This window comes from Papio anubis, chromosome 5, assembly GCF_008728515.1.
Source record: "Papio anubis isolate 15944 chromosome 5, Panubis1.0, whole genome shotgun sequence".
Classification (NCBI taxonomy): Eukaryota; Metazoa; Chordata; class Mammalia; order Primates; family Cercopithecidae; genus Papio; species Papio anubis.
In genome coordinates, this window is record NC_044980.1 from 171,297,685 (window position 1) to 171,323,093 (window position 25,409).

At 48.8% G+C, this 25,409-nt stretch overlaps 1 protein-coding gene across 1 annotated transcript in view; it reads right to left on the reverse strand.

Moving 5' to 3' along the window:
* LOC103881001 (acetoacetyl-CoA synthetase-like) overlaps positions 1-20,658 on the reverse strand; it is a 42,473-nt gene extending 21,815 nt beyond the window's left edge. The window contains exons 1-2 of the mRNA XM_031666674.1: positions 17,326-20,658; positions 15,998-16,154 (exon numbers count right to left, since the gene is read on the reverse strand). Of these exons, the coding sequence (XP_031522534.1) occupies positions 15,998-16,154; positions 17,326-17,457 (289 nt within the window). The 5' untranslated portion in view covers positions 17,458-20,658. The remainder of the gene's footprint in view (positions 1-15,997; positions 16,155-17,325) is intronic.
* Between the last annotated feature and the right edge of the window lie 4,751 nt (positions 20,659-25,409).

Genomic DNA, 25,409 nt, shown 5'->3' on the forward strand with positions numbered 1-25,409 from the left:
TAGACCTAGAGATCCGTCGTGGGGGAAGATGACAAGAGGCCACATTGCACTGCAGAATTTCAGAATGTCAAGACTTGAAAGCAGTATGAGCCCCTGGAGGCAGGGTTGTGGACTGGGCCTGAAAACGGCATGTTCTGAAAATTGCTATATAGAAAAATAAGATCCCTTTGAAGGTGGTTCGTTCAAGAAAATAAGAAAAAAGGCAAGGAGTTTAATTTCTTGTAAGATTTGCTCAGTTGTGGCCAGGGATAAGATGCTGGACCAGGAGATTAAGGGGAAGCAATGGACTGAACAGGGAAACCTCAGGCCATTTCCCTAGGGGCCCCCAGAATGCTGACAGCTAGGTCTGTATCTTCCAAGTGAGAAACCAGTGGATCCTTCTACAGAGAAACTAACCTATCCCAGGGATACTACCTTCAGATAGTGCACATGTTACTTGGCTAAACATAATTTTTAAATTAAAAGCAATAGTAACAAAACACAACAGACAATCACTTATGGCTTTGTTTGAATCTTGGCTTGCCTATCACTAACTTGTGACCTTGGGTAATTTCACCCACTTGATCTTAAATTTCCTTCAAATTGAAAAACCTTTCACTGAGTTGTAATGAGGATGAAATGAGATACATACGTAAAAGCTTCTACGGGATAGAGAGGCATTTAACAAAGAGCATGGGTTTTTTTATTAGTTCATAATGATAAATAATTATAGTAAAAGTAAGTCCTCTTAGAATAATTAACCTACTCTGGCACAGTAACTTTTGGCCAAATACTACTCTGGGCAGAATATTATATTGGCTTGCTTTAGACTCTTGCTAAGTGGCCTGGCCGCTGCCTAAGAAACGGTGGTTGAACCTAGACATATGGATTTCTGTCTAAGTATGATAGATGAGGTAAGATAACAGTGGAAAAAGAGGGAAGCTCGACGAAGATGAGGAAAGAGAACTGATTTTGGTTTCCTTCAAAGGGCTGGTGTCATTTTTCTTAGATTTGTCATCATCTCTTGTTTGATCACTTGAAACCTAGGCGTCAAATACCACTGCACGTTTCACAAAAGCAGCAGGTTTTAGAGGAACTGGAAAGGTCTGCAGATAAAGTGGAAAGGAAGTGATGGTAGTAGACTCTAGGTGCTGTCCCGGAGAAGGACAGGTACCCCAGCACAGGGTGCACACAAAGACCCCTGCACAGCAAGTCGAATTAGAGAAACAGGCTGATGTGAGTATTGAGGGGACACACACCAAAGGCCCTCTAGGTTTTAAGCATTGGCCAGTTTTCTCTGAAACCTTCCAACTATAACCTTCGTCCAAAGAGCTAGCTCGTGATGCCACTATTACACCGTTTGACAGATGAGAAAACATACGCAAAGAGGTTAAGTAATTTGACCAAGATTGACTTCTTAGCAGAGTCAGGATTTGTGAATCTTACTCCAAAGTACATCTACCTTTTAAAAAAAACTCCATTATTCCATCTCTTCCCAGACATGAACTTATTTTTATGAAATAAGTGCATGCAAGCCCTTTGTAAGGTATAAAATATGACATAAGCTCAAGACATTTTAGGTATTATTTAACGTTTGAAAGGCAAACGACCCCTGAAAATCTGAGGTGCGGTTGTGCTCGTGTAACACTCAGTGTATTTGGTTTGCCTTCCGCTTGTGGAGCGGGTTGAAATAGGAGAAGGGAACGTGAGGCTGAAATGGAGATGAAGTGGAGATAGAAATAAAAGATGACGGGTTTTAGTATTTCGAGAGAAAAAGAACAACAGAATTATTTTTGTGGTAATAGAAATTGCTCAGCTTAAACATTTGTTTCTGTTGCATTACAAAATTATATTAAGTATAATGTGTATTTTCTTGGTATAAAATTAAAGAGGGATTATTCTGAGGCTGATCCACAAAAAGTTTAGGTTCTTGCTACTGAAAGTGTGGCCTGGGACCAAGTTTTGGCTCCTCTTGGGAGCTTGCTGGAAATGCAGCACCTGGGCCCCACCCGAGTCAGACCATGCACAGATCCCCAGGTGAAGTGTATGCACATCGTGGTCCCTGAAGCACTGATTTAGGCCAAAAAATAAAGGCTGTGGGTGGAGAGAAAAGGGCATGAACTTGGGCAAGGGCTTTTCAGGTTTACATATTTTCAATGAGAATACTCAGCAAGTCTCCTGAGTATTTTTTAAATGAATAAACAGACTAGGAACAAATCATTCCAATTGCCACGGAAGTGATGGACTGTGGCCTGAGAGGGGGCTCTGGTGGGCATGTGTTATAAATGAAGCTCATTAAACAACAACAACAGTTTAGGTATTAACAGAGATCAGGACATTCAGTGCAGCCTCCTGTTTACCAGCGACATTTAATTACCCCAAGAAGGTCTGAGTGAAATCTTGAAATTTTAGCTTAAACATTTCCCTTTAATATGTTAAGTAAGTTATAGTAAAACAAATGTGGATTTCTCTCTTGTCAAAGTAATTTAGTATTTTATAATGTTAAGGAAGAGGAAAAGAGATATCCAATATAAAACACCTTGAAGAAACCAGCAGATGGGAAGTCCATGGTGCCCTTAGGTGCCCTGAGTCCCTGCTGGGGGCCAGATCCCATTTCCCGGCAGTCCGTTCTCACCATTTGTGACCTTGTCCTCTGCAGGGCATGATGCTGGGAGCCAGTGGTGGGGGACGGGAGGCAGAAAGACAGTGATTCAAGGCTTTCCAGCAAGAGCTACAGGTCTGCCACCTAAAGAAAATTATAATTCCTCAGGTCCTCAGGGAGTGAATTAAGAATTTACATTCTTTCAGTCAATTTATCAGCATATATTTAATAAACATACACTTCTTGAACAGCTCTGTACAAGAAGGCTTATACCAGAGCACAAGCCTTAACTCTTTTTTTCCAGGATTTTTAAATCTCTGTGCCCTAAATGGCAGAGTATTTTATGAAGAGGTGGGTGACGTCTGCTGGGATAGGAAAGAGCACTGTAATAATTCACTGCCTGTATTTAGGACTCGACAGTGGACAAAGCACAGTCAGAGTCAGAGGGAAGTAATTGGTTTTCCCATTGTAGAGCCATGGAGCAGGTTGGGTTTAATAAACCAAGGTCACTCCTTGCCATAAACTGACAGAGCTGGAAATAAAATCTAGGTCTTCCATCATTTAATTCCATGAGGAAAGGAAAACCCAGATGATGATGATGATGATGATGATGGTGGTGGTGGTGATGGTGATGATGGTGATGGTAGTTTTGGTGGTGATGATGGTGGTGGTGGTGATTATGGCGGATAGTGGCGGACGGTGGCGGCGGATCAACGGCGGTGGCGGACGATTTACACTGACCGCAGGTGACGCAGGATGGCAGTGGCGGATTATGGCAATGACAACGGCGGCGGACTCAGGCGGCGGTGACAACGGCGGATGGTGGCGGTGGTGGTGGTGGATGGCAGTGGTGACCCGTGATGGTGGTGATGATGGAAGTGATTTAGTGGTGACTGGTGGTGACGACCGGCGGTGATGGCAGTGACGACCTGCAGGACGATGGTGGTGATGGAAGGGTGGAAAGACAGTGGAAGATGGATGGATGGTGGATGGACGGTGGATGGACGGAAAGGATGGATGGATGGTGGATGGTGGATGGAAGATGGATGATGGAAGGATGGTTTATGGTGATGATGGCGGCGGACGACGGCGGTGGCGGATGGCGGTGACGATGGCGGCGGATTGCGGCGACCCGTGGTGGTGGTGATGGTGGTGGATTTATGGCGGACGGATGGCAGTGGCGGACCTGCGGACGGTGGTGGTGATGGCAGGGGGCGGACAACGATTTGCAGTGATGGTAGGGGTGGACAAATGATGGTGGATTTAGTGGTGGATGGAAAGACGGGTGAGTGGTGGATGGTGGTGGCAGGATGGATGGATGGTGGAGGATGGTGGTGGATGGTGGATGGTGGATGGTGGTGGATGGTGGATGGTGGATGGATAGTTGGTGGATGGATGGAGAAGTGACGTGACCCGTGGCGATGATGATGATGGTGGTGATGATCTGCGGTGATTTATGGTAGCTGCATTTTGCCATTGCTTAATTACGGCGCAAGCATAATGGTGAAAGCACAACGATGGCGCATTATCGCGAAGCAGCGTTTTTGCTTATGATTAATATATTTGCCGTTATCATTTTGCGCGATTTGCCATTGCGCTGTCACCTGGCACGTTGACGCGTTTACACGATAGTGGTGGTGATGGTGGTGGCGAAGCTGGCAAAAGATGGGAAAGGTAATAGGATCTCCCCTCCCCAGATAAAGAAATTCAGGCACTGGGTTATCTTCCCCATCTTTTGGTTGCTTGTAATCGAACTCATGGCATCCACGTTCCTCTCCTTCCCAGGCCATCGAAGGATCCGGTCCTTATCCATTCACGCTACCTTTGTTCTGGCTGAAGGAGAAAAGCGGGTGGCTTCAACAGACTGAAACTGGGACAGAGGGACTGGGGCGTCCCAATGTGATGTTAGCACATATGGGGATTCCTAGAGCTTCATGAAGTGGATGTAACTGAAGAATCCTCATTGTAACCCATTGTAACTCCTAAAAAAATCAGGAGCTTCACTAAATGTATCTGGCAAGTATTTCGTCTTCCCTTAAATAAAATAAATTTCCTTAATAAAGCCAATGGAGGCAGGGTTGGTGGCGGGAGTGGGAGGTGGAGAGGGTATGTGTGATTTATTATAGGGCAAGAGGAGGGCCTTGATGGCTCTGAACTAACTACTTAGAACTGCTGGCTCGAAAACCAAGTTGTACACTGGTTTCTCTTTTTGTGCCAATGTTACAGTTTAAAAAAAAATACAACTTTTATGAATATCATCATTAGTACTATAAGCACAGGGAAGTATAAGTTAATTCTACAGTAAAGTGATTATTAAATACATTAGTCATACACAGGAAATCCAAAATTAACTTACTCTCCAGCATCAAGTAAATGATTCTACTGTGTGCTCTAAGAAAGCAATTGCTCACCAATATGCAAAATATAGCACAACTATTAGATCATAAAGCCATGCAATCTTATTAAATTATAAATTTTACATATTTTAATGATGCGCTTTACATACTTTGTTTTCTATGCAAGATTAAAAGGACGTGCCATGGTTTTCCTCAGACATATTATATCTTGACCTGAACTGTGCAATACTTAATAAGAATCGATGAGTATCTACCACGGATGACAGGAGTCTTTCAGTAGCATCAGGTATTTCTTTGGATTATTGCTGAGGACCAAAATAAAGATATGCAGTAGTCTTAAGTGGAGTCGCAGCTATACCCTTGGACTTTCTTTGCTTTCCCCCTTTTTGCTGTTGTAACAACCATAGGCATCCACGTTCTCTCTTCCCAGGCCACGAGAAGGGACTGGCCCCATTCACACTGCCTTGGTTGTACGTGTGGGTGAAGGCAGCACGCACATTAAATTCTCTGCAGGGGACTTACATGCCCACATGGACAATCTATTGTGGTTATTGTATTTTGGATTAAATAATGATGCCATTTTTTTCCCTGTGCAGAATTAGATGTGTTTGAAAGACCCGGGAAATACTACAGATCGGGCTGCGGGGATTGTCTCTGCAACCTTCTGTTTCTCCATATCCTGATTACTGTAGCGCTGGTTTCCGTTTCTCTCCCTCAGAGGGAGCTAACCTTTCTCTTTGATGGTTACGCTATTTCGGTCTGCTTTCCAGTGGCCACCACACGGGGTGAGGATCTTCTCACAAAGTAGCAAAGATAGTGGCCACAACTCCTGGCAGACATCATGCTCTTCAGGATGCTGTAACTGGCTCTTATCTGATCGGCTTGGCCACATGCTTTTCTGTGAAGCTATCACGGTAGCCAATAGATGGAGCAAGCTGACAGTCCAGGCCTGGATCAGCTGCCCTCCTCTGGAGCCCAGTGGGAGCTCCAGGGGCAGGATCAGCCCCATCGAACCACATGGACAGAAGGGGAAGAGCGAGAATCCACCAAGGAAAAGTGGGGGAGTGTGATGGTTAATTTTGGGTGTCAATTTGCCTGTGCCACAGGATGCCCAGTTGGATGCTTAAACACTACTGCTGAGTGTGCCTGCGATGGTGTTTCTGGGAGAGGTTAGCATTTGAATTGGTGGATGGAGTAAAGCAGACAGCCCTCACCAGTGTGGGGCGGGCATCATCCATTCTGTTGAGGGCCTGAGTAGAAGGTGGTGAATTATCAATCTCTGCCGGATTGCCTGAGCTGGGACATCGATCTCCCACCCTCAGCACTCCTGGCTCTGAGACCTTCAGATTCAGATTGGGACCTGCACCATAGGCTCTCCGGCTCTCAGGCCACTGAACTATACCACGAGCTTTTCTAGGTCTCCGGCTTGCAAACGGCAGCGTGTGGGACTTCTCAGCCTCCATAATCATATGAGCCAATACCTTATCATACACCTCTTTCTAGAGACATTCAGACATCCTATTGGCCTGTTTCTCTGGATGGCCCTAGTTCAGGTAGCACCTGTCCCAGGAGACAGAAACGGAAGCCTGAGGGTTGTAGTAGGCAGCCTTTAAGGTGGCCTCCACTGACCCCTGCGCCTCCTGCTAGTCACACTATTGTGCATTCCCCTCCCACACTAAACCAGGGTTGATCTCTGTGACTACAGAATATAGCAGAAGTGATCATGTGTCACCTCCAAAATTAGATTATAAAAAATATGGTGGCTCCCAAAAAGGAGGGGGGAAGAGGCTGGGTACAGTGGCTCACGCCTGTAATCCAAGTACTTTGGGAGGCTGACGTGGATGGATCACCTGAGGTCAGGAGTTCGAGACCAGCCTGGCCAATATGGTGAAACCCTGTCTCTACTAAAAACGCAAAAATTAGCTGGGCGTGGTGGCGGGCACCAGTAATCTCAGCTACTCGGGAGGTTGAAACTGGAGAATCCCTGGAGCCTGGGAGGTAGAAGTTGCAGTGAGCCAAGATTGCACCATTGCACTCCACCTTGGGGGACAACAGCAAAACTCCATCTCAAAATAGAAAAAACAGAAAAAGAAAAAAAAAAAAAAAACACTCTTACAATAGAGTTTGGTACATCATTAGAGTTACGGCAATCTCAACCAATTAGAAGTCCATTCCTAAACCTGGAATTATTATCCTAATGTGTTCTTCCACTTTAATTAAAGGAGGCAAAATTGGTCCCCTTGACTCTGGTCTCTACTTTTATTCTCCCTTTTCTAACTAAGGCTGTAGAAAAACACAGCAAATTCACATTGTATTTTAATCTGTTTTAGGGAAATAATGAAGTATTTTCTATTTTTATACATCCTGGCTAGCATGTGCTTTCTAAACCCAAAACAATCATGTTACTTCCATTACCAGAAAGGAGTCCTGACCCAGACCCCAAGAGAGGGTTCTTGGACCTTGTGCAAGAAATAATTCGGGGTGAGTCCATAGGGTAAAGAGAAAGCAAGTTTGTTAAGAAAGTAATCGGCTGGGTGTGGTGGCTCACGTCTGTAATCCCAGCACCTTGGGAGGCCAAGGCAGGCCGATCACCTGAGGTCAGGGGTTTGAGACCAGCCTGGACAAGACGGTGAAATCCCATCTCTACTAAAAATTAAAAAATTGGCAGGGCGTGGCAGCACGTGCCTATAATTCCAGGTACTCAGGAGGCTGAGGCATGAGAATCGCTTGACGTCCGGAGGCAGAGGTTGCAATGAGCCAAGATCGAGCCACTGAACTTCAGCTTGGGCGACAGAGCAAAACTCCATCTCAAAAAAAAAAAAAAAAAAAAAAAAGGAAAGTCAAGTCATAAAAGAATGGCTACTCCAGCTACTCCACAGGCAGGGCAATGGCATTGGCTGCTCAACTGAATACACTCATAGTTACTTCTTGATTATATGCTAAACAAAGGGTGGATTATTCATGAGTTCTCTGGGAAAGGGGTAGGCAGTGTCTGGAACTGAAATTTCCTCCCCTTTTTAGACTGTATAGGGTAATTTCTGAACGTTGCCATGGCATTTATAAATGATCATGGTGCTGGTGGGAGTGTCTTTTAACATGCTAATGTATTATAATTAGTACATAATGAGCAATGAAGACAACCAGAGGTCACTGTCATTGCCATCCTGGTTTTGGTGGGTTTTGGCTGTTTTTTTGTTGTTGTTGCTGTTTCTTTCTTTCACTACATCCTGTTTTATCAGCAAGGTCTTTGTACCTGTATCTTGTTCTGACCTCCTATCTCATCCTGTGACTAAGAATGCTGAACCTCCTGGGAATGAAGCCCAATAGGCCTCAGCCTTATTTTACCCAACCCCTATTCAAGATGGAGTTGCTCTGGTTTGAATGCCTCTGATACTTTTTTTTTTTTGGAGATGGAGTCTCACTCTGTTGCCTGGGCTAGAGGGCAGTGGTGCAATCTCGGCTCACTCACCGCAACCTCCGCCTCCCGGGTTCAAGGGATTCTCCTGCCTCAGCCTCCTGAGTAGCTGCGATTACAGGCGTCTGTCACCACGCCCGGCTAATTTTTGTAATTTTAGTAGAGATGATATTTCACTATGTTGGCCAGGCTGGTCTCAAATGCCTGACCTCAAGCGATCCATCCGCCTCAGCCTCCCAAAGAGCTGGGATCACAGGCACGAGCCACTGGGCCTGACCACCTCTGACACTTCTCTACTTAAAAATCTTAGGCTTGGAAACAATAATCTTGGCTTGAGCCGAGATCATCACACGTGTATTAGGTGACTATCGTGTTTCAAGCCCTCAAATAGGACATATGAAAAGGTCAGTAATAGGTAATCCTTGCCCTTAAAAGTAAATTGATGACTTCACACTGTTTGCAGCAGTTTCTCAAGGTGTGATCCACCGACATCCCATCTGCATTTCTCGTATGGACTAGACTACAGTGGACAGGCTGGGAATGGTGACTCACACCTGTAATCCCAGAACTTTGGATTCTAAGGATTGACTCTTTGAGGTGGGTGGGTCACTGGAGCTCAGGAGTTTGAGACCAGCCTGGACAACATGGCAAAACCCATCTCTACTAAAAATACAAAAATTAGCCAGCTGTGGTGGTGTATGCCTGTAATTCCAATTACTCAGGAGGCTGAGGTGGGAGGATCACCTGAGCCCGGAGATCAAGGCTGTGAGTAGAAACTGTACCACTGCACTCCAGTCTGGGCACCAGAGTGAGACCCTATCTCAAAAACATCAACAACTGGGCTGGGCACAGTGGCTCACGCCTGTAATCCCAGCACTTTGGGAGGCTGAGGTGGGTGGAAGACCAGCCTGGCCAACATGGCAAAACCCCATCTCTATTAAAAATATAAAAATTATCCAGGTGTGGTGAGGTGTGCCCCTAATCCCACCTACTTGGGAGACTTAGGCACAAGAATTGCTTGAACCTGGGAGGCAGAGGTTGTAGTGAGCCAAAATTGCACCACTGCACTCCACCTTGGCAACAGAGCGAGACTCCATCTAAAAACAAAACAAAACAGAACTATGGTGAACCAGGTAGGTGTGAGATCACTTAGAGTAGAGTGAGAGCAACACAGGGAAGCTGCTCAGGGAAGATCAGGCTCCTGTTTGGTGCTGGAAATTGTCGACGAAAAGAGTCAAATTCTGTTGGAGATTTATCCTTAGCCAAATCTGAGGACCATGAACCGTGACACAGCCCCAGGAAGTCTCGAGAACCTGTGCCCAGGGTGTTCAGGCTACAGTTTGGTTTTACACGTTTTAGGGAAACAGAAGACACCAATCAATATATATAAAATGTACATTGATTGGTTCAGTCCAGAAAGGAGGGACATCTCAAAGCAGGTTGTTGGGGGATTTCCAGGTCATAGATGAATTCGAAGATTTCCCAATTAGCAGTTGGTTGAAAGAGTTAAATCATTACCTAAAGATCTGAAATCAATAGAACAGACGGTCTGGGTTCGGGGTTGTGGAGACCAGGGTTTTTATTATGCAGATGAAGCCTCCAGGTAGCAGGCTTTGGAGAAAATAGATTGTAAATATTTCTTATCAGACTTAAAAAGAATCCAGACTCACCGGGTGCTGTGGCTCACGCCTGTAATCCCAGCACATTGGGAGGCTCAGCTGGGTGGATCACCTGAGGTCAGGAGTTCAAGACCAGCCTGGGCAACATGGTGAAACCCCATCTCTACTAAAAATACAAAAATTAGTCAGGTATGGTGGCAGCCACCTGTAATCCCAGCTACTTGGGAAGCTGAGGCATGAGAATTGCTTGAATCTGGGAGGCGGAGGTTGCAGTGAGATGAGATTGCGCCACTGCACTCCAACCTGGGTGACAGAGCAAGGCGCTGTATCAAAAAAAAAAAAAAAAAAAAAAGTTTGCTGAAGCTTAGAATGGGGACATCTGATGGGACTCAGATGAAACTGGGAATCCTGAATCCACAAGTCACTCTGAGCCTCTGTTGCCAAAGGAAGGAGCTTGCTCTGTTGTGTCTAAGGAGACGACTAGCTGTCCTTTTCTTGAAAACTGTGTGACAATCTCACATGAGGAGACGCCCATTCTTCTTCAGACCCGCCACAACTACTCCCTGTTGGCACCAGACTCATAACTAGGATCTTAGATTTTCAGTACCCACTATGGCCTAGAATGAGATAGCTTTTACACCAAGAGAACTCCAAGATTTTGCCAGTATATATTGGCAGAAACCTAAGGAGTGTGTGAGGGTATCAGACTAAGGCAGAAGAACATGACTCTACAGTAGACTGACCTCCCTGACCTAGGTACACTAAGATTTTGGATCTCGTGTTAGTTTGCTTAACTGGAGTGGCTCTCAAAGCTTATTTGGTTGGTGGCTGGAACTAGGACTCCATGGTGGCCTAAGTTGAGTGAGCAGAGATGCCAGAGCTGCCCTGGCATGATATGGAGGAGGGAATCTGAAGGCCTGGGGAGATGAAATGTTGAAAGGATTTTTATCATGGCAACCTGCACACCTACCCACCAACTACATCCCCCAGGAGAACCCAGAACATGCTTTACGTACTAGGGTGTTGAGAAACACATTCACGGGGGAACACCAGCATCCTTAGAAGGTCCGTGGCTCTCTCCTTGGCAGGCCAGGTATGATGGGTCAGGGGTGTGGCCACTGTTGATATGAGCTCCCAACAGCAGAAGCCAAGAGACAGCGTCCAACCTCCAGACGCGACGTGAGCATACTCGCCATAAAGGACCACAGGACATGCCTGTGGTCAGCAAGCCCTGGCGTCTAGGAGGTTTGGCAGAGACTAACTGTCCCGAGGTCCCTGTGACTGACACAGATGAGAAGCCCGCTAGAGTATCGCTTGGGAACTCATTTCACAACAACGGGAGTGGAGCAATGGGTTCAGGCCCAGAGAATTAACTTCAAGGAGAAGGAAAAAAAGCAGAGACACGGACGGCAGCAAAGGCAAGAAACCAGCAGCCCCAGAAAAAGCAGCCAGGCCAGTTTTGCGTTCCATTTGGCAACTTGTTAAAGTAATTGATAAAATATAACTCATGAACAACTATAATGAAGTTCATAATTAGGTCCTCAAAACACTCGATATAAAAAATATTTCAGATTCTTTTTTAAAAAAACTGTACTCAAGTGAGGTAAGGTGAGGCCGACCCAGGAAGTGGAGAAAGCTGAGTGGTTCCTCTGGTTTGAAAGGAACAAAGCCCCCCAAATCATCATCCACTGGCCTCCCAGAGCTGATGTGCTAATTTGAAGGAGATAGTGAATGTGAGTGGCTAACTCAAGGTTTGGCAGGTAGTAGATGAGTAAGAAATACTTGTTCCTTCCCTCCTGTTGGGCAAGAAGTTCACTGAGAGTAGACAATGCCATCCATTACTGTCTATATTCTGTGGGGCCTGGTCTGGGAGCCGGATACCCAGAGGTTCTTAGAAAATATAGGTAAAGGCCGGGCGCAGTGGCTCAAGCCTGTAATCCCAGCACTTTGGGAGGCTGAGACGGGCGGATCACGGTCAGGAGATCAGGACCATCCTGGCTGGATGAGAAACCCCATCTCTACTCAAAAAAAAATACAAAAACTAGCCAGGCGAGGTGGCAGGCACCTGTAGTCCCAGCTACTCGGGAGGCTGAGTGCAGGAGAATGGCGTAGAACCTGGGAGGCATTTGCAGTGAGCTGAGATCCAGCCACTGCACTCCAGCCTGGGTGACAGAGCAAGACTCCGTCTCAAATTCGCCCAGGCTGGAGTGCAGTGGCGCGATCTCAGCTAACTGCTACCTCTGCCTCCTGGGTTCAAGCAATTCTCCTGCCTCAGCCTCCTGAGAAGCTGGGATTACAGGCATGTGCAACCATGCCTGGCTAATTTTTGTATTTTTAGTAGAGACGGGGTTTTACCATGTTGGTCAGGCTGGTCTCAAACTCCTGACCTCAGGTAATCCACCTGCCTCGGCCTCCCAAAGTGCTGGGATTACAGGTGTGAGCCACCGTGCCTGGTAAGACTATCCTTGTTTTTAGGAATTCACAATAGAGTATTTAGGGACAAAGGAACATTGTGTGTGCAGTTGACCCAAACCATTTAGAAAAAGTATATACATACGTGTGTATGTATGTATGTGTGTGTATGTAGGGAGACAGAAAACGATTAAGCAAATGTCACATAATACCAACATTTGGGCAGTTTGAGTGAAGATTATCTAGAATTGTTTATGTTATTCTTCAAACGTTAATTTGAAATTATATCAAAACACAAAAAGGAAAGGAAAGGAATACAGATACCTGCTTCCCAGTTTCCTCTAGAGCTGGGGGTGGCCATGAGATACAGTTCTAGCCAATGAATCAGAGGAGAAGGCTGTGACGATCTTTCTGGGGAGAAATTTCCCCCTGGTAAAATAAGAACGGGCTTCAAAGAGCCTTCTCACCACACTGGCCACCTCATTGCTTGAAGTATTTGAGGATGTGGTGCCGGAGTCGCAGCAGCAGCCATCTTGTGACCATGAGGAAAAGCCCAAGAAACTCACAGAGCTTTTCCCATGTATGAGGTTCCCTGACACTGTTATAGGATCATTCAATTCCTGTACTTCAATCCCACTCATCATTCCAGGCCCAGTGTCAGAATCTGTATCACTCAGGACCAGGGGACAGGGCAGCCCCCATGTCAAACATGACCAAAGGGAAAAGAGAGCTTTGGAGACTCTTACATCATCAAGTAAGTGCTGTGACCTGAAAATGACATGTCCCTTCCACTCACAACTCATTGGCCTTCATAGAGCACCTGGCCCAGCCTTGATTCCACAATTCTTATTCTTGAGGGGTTTTCATGCCTAACTTCTGCCCCTTTTTCTCAACTATAAATTCCTCATGGTAAGTTTTTAAAGTTTTTAAAGATACTGATGCCCAGACTTTTCTCCAAACTATTCAAATCATCATCTCAAGTCAGGAGTTCGAGACAAGCCTGGGCAACATAGTGAAACCACATCTCTTCCAAATATACAAAAATTAGCTGGGCATGGTGATGTGCACCTGTAATCCCAGCTACTCGGGAGGCTGAGGCACAAGAATTGAACCTGGGAGGCAGAGGTTGCAGTGAGCCGGTATCGTGCCACTGCACTCCAGCCTGAGTGACAGAGTGAGACTCTGTCCAAAAAAAAAAAATTCAGAATCCTTAAGAGTAGGGCCTAGAAATCGGATTTTACAATTCAGATAAAACATACATTTATAGTCCACAGCAAAAATCTTAACTGTACATCTCAAATATCTTTATTACGGTAAAACATATATAACATAAAACTTGCCACTTTACCTGTTTTTAAGTGTACAGTTCAGTGGCATTAAGTACATTCACAGTGTTATGCAAAAGTCACCACCATCCATTTCTAGAAACTTTTCATCATCCCAAACTAAAACTATGTACCCATTAACTATTCACTCCCCGTTTCTTCTCCCCCCTTCCCTGAATAAGCTCTGGTCTACTTTCTGTCCCTGTGAATCTGACTATTCTGGGTGATTTCATGTAAGTGGGATCATACACTATTTGTCATTTTGTGACTGGTGTCTGTCATGATAATGTGTTCAAGGTTCATGCACACTGTAGTGTGTGTCAGAACTTCATTCCTTTTCATGGCTGAATAATATTCTATTGTCGGGACAGAACAGATTTTGTTTATCCACATTCATCAGCGAATGCTTGTGTTGTTTCCACCTTTTGGTGACTGTGAATAACGCTGCTACAAACATTAGCATACAAGCATCTGTTTGTGTCCTTGCTTTCAGTTCTTTTGGGTATATACCTAGGAGTGCAATTCCTGGCTCACAGGGTAATTACATTAACTTTTTGAGGACCCACCAGTGTGTTTCCACAGCAGCCGCCCCAATTTACATTCCCACCAGCAAGGCACCAGGGTTCCAGTTTCTCCACATCCTCACCAAAGCCCAAGCTTTTGGTACACACATATAAACTCAACTAACCACAATGTGAATAAAGACATCTACCATTTTCGCACCCCAGAAGGAACCCTCATGGAAACTGGTATTGTTGCAAGCTCGCCAGCAGCCAGGCTCAAGAACCACGTCCTCAACTTTCAGTGGTTCTCTCTCTGTCAAGGCTGGCTAAGTCTCAACCTAAAAATAAACCTCAAGTCTGAAAATGGAACATTAAAAATGACATTGTCACCTGGACAGAGTGGCTAATAACGCCCCAGCAGGCCGGAGCCCATCAATCATGGGCCACTGCCTTCTGTTTGGAGAGCTGAGGAAGACACCAAGATGGGAAGGAGGGATGCAGCACAGGATAAGCTGGGGTGGCTGCCTGGCGTGGAAATCCCAACCCATGCCTCCCGCAAACTGGGAACAATAAATCTAGCAGCCAGATAGAAGCACTGCCCTCCCCGAATTCTATCTGCAAGGTCAACCAGGCCTAACAGAACTGTCGCATCGGCGCTGCAGTCATTTATGACCCACTCTTGCCGTGTCTGAACATGAAAGCAATTATCCAATACATACTTTGGCAAGAACCTGAAGTTCCCATCAAGGGGGAGAGAAACACTGTCAAATCAGGATGTTTAAAGAAAGAATGAATGAATGAAAAGAAGGAAAGTCATAAAGACACATTCATAATGAAAATTTGAAAATTTCCACTTCCCTAGACATCACATAAGACTTAAGAGGCAGAATTCTTTTGAAAGCTCCATTGTCTTAAGAGTATAAATAGTATCTTTTTAGAAACCCACAATTTCAATCAAGCTGGAATAATGGGAAGTACCATTCATTGAATGTTGTCTTTTAAAATTTCATGACATATGAAATGATTCTCACTCAAACTCAAATTAGAGGCTCAAGCATGTGAGAGCTTGTGACAACGTCAAAGTGACTTGCAAAATGTACACGTAATTGATCTTCTTCACTGGGGTATGATTTTTTTATCAATCTAGATATTCAGGAAGTACCCAATGAAAGGGCCACAAAAAACAGGGTTATCAAAAGAGGGAGTCTATCCTTCTTGGGAGCTCTTTCCAAAAGGGCTGGCCCTAGCCCATGTGACCTTGGGCAAGTTCCTTGAACTTGGGCCTTATTTCCCATCTTCAAAATAGGGATAATGATGACACCTACCTCCTAGAGTTATAGTCAGGCTTGTGGTTCTGGAACAGCGCCCAGCATACGGTATGTACTAGAGCAATGTTAGCTATTATTGGCAGCAAATGGCTAAGCCCCAACGGCTCAACAAAACCCAGCTCACAGCCCACACAATTGTGACTCCAGCCCCTGAAGCCAGTGGTCTCAGGCCCTGTTGCAAAAGGAGAGCTTGGCAGACCACACAGTAGAAGCCATATCCTTTAGCCACCAGACAACCCAGGCTGACAAAAACCTTAGCAATAGGCACAGAAGGGACCCAGGAGTCATTACCAAAACTGCAGTTCCCTCCACCCCAGCCTGGGTGAGGCATGAACACCCACCACCTCCCTCTTCAAATGCCTTCTTTCAGGTGCCAGTTCCCACCAGCAGTCCTCAAGCACTGCTGGCCTGCAGGCCAAGGACTCCTGCACCAGGCCACTCAAGGTTTCCATCCTACCTGTGCCAGCCAGTCTGACTCCGAAGCCCTGCAGCTCAGGGATGTCCCAGTACTGACGCAGGGCCTCGGGGTTTGAGAAAGCACCTCGTTGCTCCACTGCTTTTCCAGCGATGATCTGTTTGATGGCAACTTCCACTTTCTTGCCATTGAGCGTATACTGTGAGGCGAGGGTAGAAAAAAACAAGAAACTGCATTTAAACCTGAAGGGGGGAAAAACGCACAGCCCTGGGTATATCCAGGCCCAAAATGCCTGGCCTCCACCCGGAGAGCCAGGACTGAATGAATCTCAGCTCCAAGATGCCCCTCTCCCTGCCAGGTCTGCAAACATGCACCAAAGTATGCTGAACCAACAACTGTCTCATGTTTGGGAGATAGAACCTGTTCTTCTGAAAGGCAATTTCAAGACTTAGTGCTGACACCCAACTCTAACACTCTCCAAAACCCTCCCACGCTGCCCCCGGCACAGCTATTGAGAAAGTGAGTCTATCTCAAAGATGCCCAGAGGTCACCGTGAGCACGTTCTTTTCTTTTTTTTTTTTTTGAGACGGAGTCTCGCTCTGTCGCCCAGGCTGGAGTGCAGTGGCCGGATCTCGGCTCACTGTAAGCTCCACCTCCCGGGTTCCCACCATTCTCCTGCCTCAGCCTCCCGAGTAGCTGGGACTACAGGCGTCCGCCACCACGCCCGGCTAGTTTTTTGTATTTTTTGGTAGAGACGGGGTTTCACCGTGTTAGCCAGGATGGTCTCGATCTCCTGATCTCGTGATCCACCCATCTCGGCCTCCCAAAGTGCTGGGATTACAGGCTTGAGCCACCGCGCCCGGCCGAGCACGTTCTCTTTTCTAACACTGCACACTCCACTGGGCCCCACCGCATGTGTCACATCTAAGCTGACCTCAAGAGGGCCCTTGAGACACTCCACAGACCCCTGCAGTGTATATTCCAGATGGGAATATAAAAAAAAGGAGTGTCTCTCAGGGTTCCGGGTCTGCCTGACCGGGATAAAAATGCATACCTAAGATCATTCCTAAATCTGAGCAGGCACCCTGAGCAAGAAAGTTTTCAGGGAAGATTTGGCTTCTGCCACCACATCTGGGGGATGCTGGGTGAACACCTGAACCAGAGTTCATTTCCTTGAATGAAAGTGGGGGTGCCAGCGCCTAGGTTGTAGGGTTGTGAGTCAGGGGGTGAAGAGGGCAGTGCGCACACAGCTTCAGAAGCGCCTGGCTACTATGTTTTATTATAATTTTACTTGTATTTGTATTTTAAATTTTACTTCTCTATATATTTTATCACATTATTCTATGATAAAGACTAACTATTGCCATTACCTCAGGAGTGGCCCAGCTTCCTAGGGCTGCAGGTGAGAGCGTCCCCAAGCTCCTGTGAACTCCTCCTCGGAGCCAGCCATCGGCAGCGGACGGGGCACTGCTTTTTCTCGTAGTTGCACCCTTTCCAAACATTCAGAGCTCCCTCTAAGATGTGTGGCACGTGTTTCACCTTGAATCCAAACGAGCCTTTGGTGGCGTGGGTGTGTTGTGGGCTAGAAAACCTCAAGAGCGACTGAGCCCAGTGAGGCTCCTCTGCCTGAGCTCTGGATCACTGGCGCTGTCTTTTCAACTCTGAGATGTAAATAAAATTCACTCACTTGAAACATTCAGTCAACGTGTGATCTAATTAGGGATCTAAACGCCAGCTTCCGAGGGCCTGCCTGTCACTTCAAGTGGTGTCGCCGGCCCTTCCCCATGTGAGACAAAAACGTCTTGCCTGCTCCGTGCCCCACTATGCTTCACGCAGGGGTCCACGTGCAGCTCATGGGCGCTAATAATGCCACCTTCCACCCACCGGCAAAATACAGTGGCATCCCCTTAAAAGAAATCCTGCTACCATTTCCTCTGGGGAGAGAGGACAGGGAAAGAGAAAGGAAAAAGCCGCCGTGCCCCTGCCCCTGCACGGGGCCTCCCCAGATAGACAGGAGCCCAGCAGCCTCCTGTCAGGAAGGGCCGGACATCCCAGCCATGACCTGAGCAAAGGCCCACTGGACTTGGACAGCCATGGCTGCACTGGGGGCTGCAGGCAGGAAGCCCTCAAATGTCAGGAGTCCATTCCACTTGGCCATGACCCTCCTGGGGTCCCCAGGTCTTTATTCCGGCGAGCAGAAGGCGGGGCTGACTATGAACACCATGTCCTTGGGCGGGACCCCTCGTCTCTCTGGGTTTCCTCATCTGTAAGACGGGCGTGAGGAACACAAGTTTGTCCCAGGGTCAGAGGACCAGCTCCCAACCCACCACTCACTCACCAGACACCAAAAGCACCTGCTGTTGGCCAAGCAGCTGAGCTCTGAGAGGAGATGAACCCACAAGGTTCCTGTCTTCAAGAAGCCTCCACTCGAGATAGAAAGATGTGGACACACACAAGAACTCACCCTCAGTCCATGGCAAACACTGTCAAAGCTAAAGATGCAGGCCAGGACCCGTTCAAACAGGAAATGCAGGGAAAGCCTTTCTGACATTTGAGCAGAGGGCAGCTGAGATCAGGTGTGCGGAAGGGCTTTGCGCGGCGTGCAGACCTACTCTGAAGGAAGGCTGATGGTGAGCGGAGACAGCACAGAAACAGAGGCACGAGGGCTGCGTTCGGGCACCCTGTGGCCCGCGGCACCACCAGGCAGGCTCTGTTGTCAACCCATCTTAGAGATGAGGAAACTGAGGCTTTAATGCTAAGTGAGTTGCCCAAAGTCTTGCCTCAGGGGCAGAGGGGGAGCCAGGGCTAAGTGACAGAGCCCCTGTGCATGAAGACCCTCAGAGGAGCCGCTGTGAAGGCCGGCGGCAAGGACCACGCCGCAAGAGCCTCCCTAGTCCCTGCCACATCATCATCAGGGTGCCGCATCATCACCCTGAGCTGCAGCGGGCGGGTGAGGGGCTCCTCTCCTCGTGTCACAGGCCACAGACGGATGAGTCTTACTCAACACGAGGAGTGGGGCTGGCTCTGGGCCCAAATCTCTCCTGAGAACTTGCCAAGCCCCCCACCCCCACCGCAAATGCTGAAAACGGTGCTGGCTTCCCAGGGAACAGAAGCGGCAGCATCTCTCCACGCAGACAGAGACACGCCGCCTCCCATTCCCACCGCTCGGACTGCCCTGGGCTCAGGCTATTCTTGCGGTGGTGCGGAGAGGGCAGCCTACTCTCCACAAGCACCGTGTGAAGGCTCAGACCTGCAACAGGCTCTCCTGCCTCAGCAAGGCCCTGGGACTTTGCAGACGGGACCTCAATTGTCCTCTTCTGACCCTGAAGTGGGTCCAGTTCCCGAATGCGCAGGCTGGGGCCACGCCATGTCACCTCCCTGTGGAGGCGGGGCCCCTCCCTAGCTCAGCAACAAAACAGGTAAATTCTCTCCTAAGCCTGACACGAGGGTCCAAAAATTCAAGGGCATTCAAAAACCTGGAGGAACCCTCCCAATGACTTCCCGAATTGACCCAGGAGAAGACGCTACCTGGGGAGAAAAAGAGCCCAGAGCCCAGCTGGGTGCCCTGGCAGCAAGCCCACGAAAGCCAGGATAACCACGGAAAGAAACGTGACTAGTTTCTCCCTTCCTAACGAACTGCTCCACTACTCTTGTGATCAGATATGGTTTGGTAAGAACCATTTTGGAAGCAAAAGAGCCAAGTTCTTTTTCAATAAAATAAAGCCAAGGGGACAAATTCAAATTCCAGTCCCCTAAAATGTTCCGGATGAGACAGCACTTACTCACCCAAGAAAAACCTTAGACCCTCATCAGGAAAAGACAAAAAGCATCACTGATTAAAGAAGTACCTTCTTGGAGAGCACCAATGTCCCCACAGAGCAAGAGTCACCAAGCAAAAAAGAGAGATGGATGGAAAGCTCCCAAGCTGCAGGGCTCTTTCCATGCAGAACCAGAACACAAAGGAAATGTGTGGACACCATAGAAAAGGAACCAACACGGCAGATGTGGACAGGGGCCGGGAGGAGGAGGAACAGCGGTCCCAAGTGGGAATCGGTCCTCCAGGGATGCACGCACGCAGTGACCGTGCTGTGAGCACTCTCCCCAGCCCCCACCACTGGACAGATTGTTTTCAAGATGTTGAAAGAACTTTTCTTAAGACAAAGAGAATGATGTACAGGTTTCAAAGTCAATGGTATCACATATTTCAACATTCTCCAGAAAACAGCCTCTCCTGGTAAATCCTGTCTCCGGTTATACCTCACAGACTCAGCCGGCCCCCAGGCAATGTCAAAGTCAGCTTCCCCGGGGAACTCAGTGAGGGTCTGCTCCCATCTTCTCCTTAATGGATAGGCAGTCTGTAGGCTTTAAATACAGCCTACCACTGTCTGTTTAAATTGTTGTGTGTGTGCATTCACACACACACGTGTGCACGCACATACACACACACACACAACAGCTTCTGTCAGCTTGCAGGGACATCCATTTTGTAAGCAATGCAAATTAAAGCTGTGATTTAATCTGGGTGAACCTCCTCCTCCCCAACATAGAATCGAAGCAGAGTGTACTGGGGCCGGGAGCTGGGGCGTAGGGGCAACAACACAGCCTTCTGAAGACCTGCCTCTAAAGAGTCAAGTCTTGTCTGTATCGGCAGAACTTAAAATTAAAAGGCAAGAGCCACAGCTCCCAGCAGCTCTTTTTTTTTTTTTTTTGTGAGACGGAGTCTCACACTGTCGCCCAGGCTGGAGTGCAGTGGCGCGATCTCGGCTCACTGCAAGCTCCGCCTCCCGGGTTCACGCCATTCTCCTGCCCCAGCCTCCTGAGTAACTGGGACTACAGGCGCCCGCCACCGCGCCCGGCTAATTTTTTGTATTTTTAGTAGAGATGGGGTTTCACTGTGGTCTCGATCTCCTGACCTTGTGATCCGCCCGCCTCGGCCTCCCAAAGTGCTGGGATTACAGGCGTGAGCCACCGCGCCCGGCCCCAGCAGCTCTTTAAAAAGTTAAAATTGGCTGGGTGCGGTGGCTCACGCCTGTAATCCCAGCACTTTGGGAGGCCGAGGTGGGCGGATCACGAGGTCAGGAGTTCGAGACCAGCCTGGCCAAGATGGTGAAACTGTCTCTACTAAAAATACAAAAATTAGCTGGGCACAGTGGCAGGTACCTGTAATCCCAGCTACTCAGGAGGCTGAGGCAGGAGACTGCTTGAATCCGGGAGGTGGAGGTTGCAGTGAGCCAAGATCACACTACTGCACTCCAGCCTGAACGACAGAGCAAGATTCTATCTCAAAAAAATAAAAATAAAAAAAAAAATTGGCTGGGTGCCGTGGCTCAACCTGTAATCCCAGCACTTTGAGAGGCTGAGGTGCGTGGATCTCTTGAGGTCAGGAGTTCGAAACCAACCTGGCCAACATGGCAAAATCCTGTCTCTACTAAGAATACAAAAATTAGCTGAGCATGGTGGCATATACCTGTGGTCCCAGCTACTCAGGAGGCTGAGTCACGAGAATTGCTGGAACCTGGGAGGTGGAGGGTGCAGTGAGTCAAGACTGAGCCATCACACTCCAGCCTGGGTGACAGAGCAAGACTCAGTCTTAAAAAAATAAATAAATAAAATTTTTAAAAAAGTTAAAACTAATGTGCTCATTAAAAGTTTTGAGAACACACTAAAACCAGGGGTTAGCAGGGGAAGCCAGTTGGACCTGCAGGGCTGGGCCCGCTAACCCTCCGAACATGGGTATTTAGCAGAAGCTGCTTTAAATGCAGTCTCAGAAAGGGTAGGAAAAAAGAATGGCAGGGAGAGGATGGCATTGCTAGGCAATGTGGACAAATGATATATAAAGCACCAGCAAGCTGCTCAGATGTGAGCGCCCCTCGATGTGTGGGCTCATGGGGTGATGGCAGCAGTCTCCTCGCTGGCAGAAGATGGTCGTACCGGGATGCCCTTGGTTTCCAGGATAAGGCTGGGCACATGTCGCACAGACAAGCCCACATGGATGGTGTCATGAATCCTCTTCACCAAGTCAGGCTGGAAGGCGTGCCCGGAGGCCATCTCCAGGAAGAGGATCACCCTCTCCTCCCCGTACTTGTTATACTGGGGGACACACAGGCTGTCCTCCACCTCCTTGAAGGAGTCCACTGTGGAGACAGGAGAGGGCACACTCAGACAGGGGGCCCCTCAGTGTGGGGTCGGGCCTCACAGCAACCTGGCAGAGCAGGAGGGGCAGGCTGCGACCCCCAGGCCTACCAGGGGTGCCTGTGTTCTCCCAGCCCACCAAGGAGGAGTGCCTTGGAGGGACATTTGCTGAGGGAGCTGTTTCACAAGTGGAGGAAAGCCCATCACTGGGGAGGCAGAGAGCGCTTCAGCTCTGGCAGGACAGGCAATGTTTTACCGGGGGGCCAGGTGTGGGCCTTATTCACTTAATAACAGATTAATTCAAGATAAAAAAGAGGGCCAAGTACGGTGGCTCATGCCTGTAATCCCAGCACTCTAGGAGGCTGAGGTGGGAGGATCACTTAAGTCCAGGAGATTGAGACCAGCCTGAACAACATACGGAGACTTTGTCTCCACAAAAAAGTAATAACTAAGCCAGGCATGGTAGCACATGCCGGTAGACACAGCTGCTCAGGAAGCTGAGGCACGAGGATTGCTTGAGCCAAGGAGGTCGACGCTGCAGTGAACTGATTCTGCCACTGCCCTCCAGCCTGGGCAACAGAGTGAGACCCTGTCTCAAAAAAAAAAGGAAGCAGGTGGCCGGACACAGTGGCTCACACCTATAATCCCAGCACTTTGAGAGGCCAAAGTGCGTTGATTACTTGAGCTCAGGAGTTCGAGACCAGCCTGGCCAACATAGCAAAACTTCATCTCTAAAAAACCCACAAAAATTAGCTGGGCATGGTGGTGCACACCTGTAGACCCAGCTACTCAGGAGGCTGAGGTGAGAGGATCGCTTGAGACAAGGAGGTGGAGGTTGCAGTGAGCCAAGATCGCACCACTGCACTCCAGCCTGGGTAAGAGAGTAAGATCCTGTCTCAAAAAACAAAAGTAGGCCGGGCGCGGTGGCTCACACCTGTAATCCCAGCACTTTGGGAGGCCGAGACGGGCGGATCACGAGGTCAGGAGATCGAGACCATCCTGGCTGACACGGTGAAACCCTGTCTCTGCTAAAAAAATACAAAAAACTAGCCAGGTGAGGTGGCGGGTGCCTGTAGTCCCAGCTATTCCGGAGGCTGAGGCAGGAGAATGGCGTAAACCCGGGAGGCGGAGCTTGCAGTGAGCTGAGATCCGGCCACTACACTCCAGCCTGGGTGACACAGGAGACCTCCACATAAAAAAAAAAAAAAAAACCCAAAAGTAAAAAAAAAAAAAAAAAGCAGGAGCCTGTGGTGGGTACTGCACTGGAGGGAGGAACAAAGGCTGGAATCAGACCATCAGGGTTTCTCCACCCTGGCTACACAAACGACCTTGACATAAGTTTAGAACTCTGACCTAAGCACTAGCGTGTGACGCCATCTGACCGACTTTGCAGGGTCCCTGGGCCGGGCAGTTTGAAGGCCCACAGAGGACTCCACCATGCAGTTGTGAGACTCACAGGCCTACACTGTCTGTGCTTGGTGTCCTGCATGGTGTCATGTGCCCTTCAGCAATCCTGCACCCACTCTGTGCTTCTGGTTTTTTAACCCATAAAGAGCAGATGCAAGTTGGCCGGGCACAGTGGCTCATGCCTGTAATCCCAGCACTTTGGGAGGCCGAGGCAGGTGAATCACTTGAGGTCAGGAGTTTGAGACCAATCTGGGCAACACGGCAAAACCCCATCTCTTCTAAAAATACAAAAATTAGCTAGGCGTGGTGGTGCATGTCTGTAATTCGAGCTACTGAGGAGGCGGAGGCATGAGAATTGCTTCAACCTGGGAGGCAGAGGTTGCAGTGAGCCAAGATCACGCCACGGCAGTCCAGCCTGGGTGACAAAGGGAGACTGTCTTAAAAAAACAAAACTAAAAAAGAGTAAAAGCAAGTAACCAACCCAACAGAGCTCACCAGGAGGATGAAGTACAATGGGGAAGGGGATGGGCCAAGGGGCCTTAAAGACCCCATTCGAGGTTTTATGAGGACGGCAGTGTGTGCAAGGTATCATCTGAAAAGGAGGTCAGGCTCTCAAACGTCCACTGCCACACCAGAGACCAAGGGGCCGAGGTCATGCCAAAGGTAGGGACTTTGGAAATGGCCCCTGGGGCTCGCACCAGGACCCTCCTCCTTCCTGGATACTCAAGAACGCTCAGGGAGAAGAGGAGTATACCAACGTCATAGATTTCCAGGCTGCCGAACCGCGCCCTGTTGGGGTTGAGCGTGCCGTCACTGGAAGGAGAGAAGAGGTCAGGGCTACACCGCAGCTCTGAGGTGAGGCAACTCCCAGGGGTCCCAGGGGAGGGTGGTCACCCCCGCCTTCCGCATGGCATCCCCCAGGACCAGTCATGGATGCTTCCCTCCCCAGCTCCTTGCCCCTCCACCCGGCTCTTTCTCCCTCTCTGGTTAAAGCTCGACATCGAGGGAGGCCCCTCTGTGCAGGAACAGCTGTCACCTCACTCCCTTCCCACCTGCACACGCGTCCCCTGTCCCGGGTGTGGACACTGCTGTGCCTTTGTTGTGGGACCCCCCACCCTGACACCCCTACCTGAGAACCCCATCACAGGGCAGGGAAACTTGGATCACGCCCAGACCCAGCCCTTGGGAAGGAACCTGGCACAGGGATGCCCCACCCCAGGAATGACACAGGAAGGGTCCAAGATGGGGGACAGTTAGCCACGTCGCAGATTGAGCAGACAATGCTTCCTCAGAGGGGATCTTCAGGCTCAGGGGAGGCATGTGCACAGGCACAGGGGCGGGAAGCATGGCGCACCAGCCGGTGGGGGATGGGGGGTCCCAGACATCAGTAGAGGTGTGGGTGGTAGGGACACCCTGGTGCTGGATTGGAGTGGGGTGCCCAGGAAGAGGGTCACTGACTGTCACAGAAAATGCCTCCTCCCGGACCCCCATGCCTCTGGAAGGTGAGGCTCCAGGGCAGAGAAGCTGACTCCACAGCCCTTACCTCCAGCCAAGCATGACGATGCCGCCGGTCTTGGGGTTGATTCTGCAGTCACTATGAGCCCAGATACCTGCAAGGATGGCAGAGGCGTCTGGTCACCCTAAGGAGAAGGGGCCATGACGGGCTGCCTGGACAGATGCTGGGTGCAGGTCCGCAGACATCTGGGGCCCAGAGGCAGGTCTGGCATCGGGCTGGGGGCAGAAGGGAGCCAGACTCTTCCTGCCCCAAGGAACACACCCTCTAGTGGGGGCTGCTTCCTGGGCAGCTCTGACACAGCCGGTGAGGAGAAACGCAGCTCCTGGGGCACCAGCAAGGACCCGGGAATTCAGGAGCATCTGGAGACAACTCTGAGTGGAGCACAGGAAAGAACGAGCC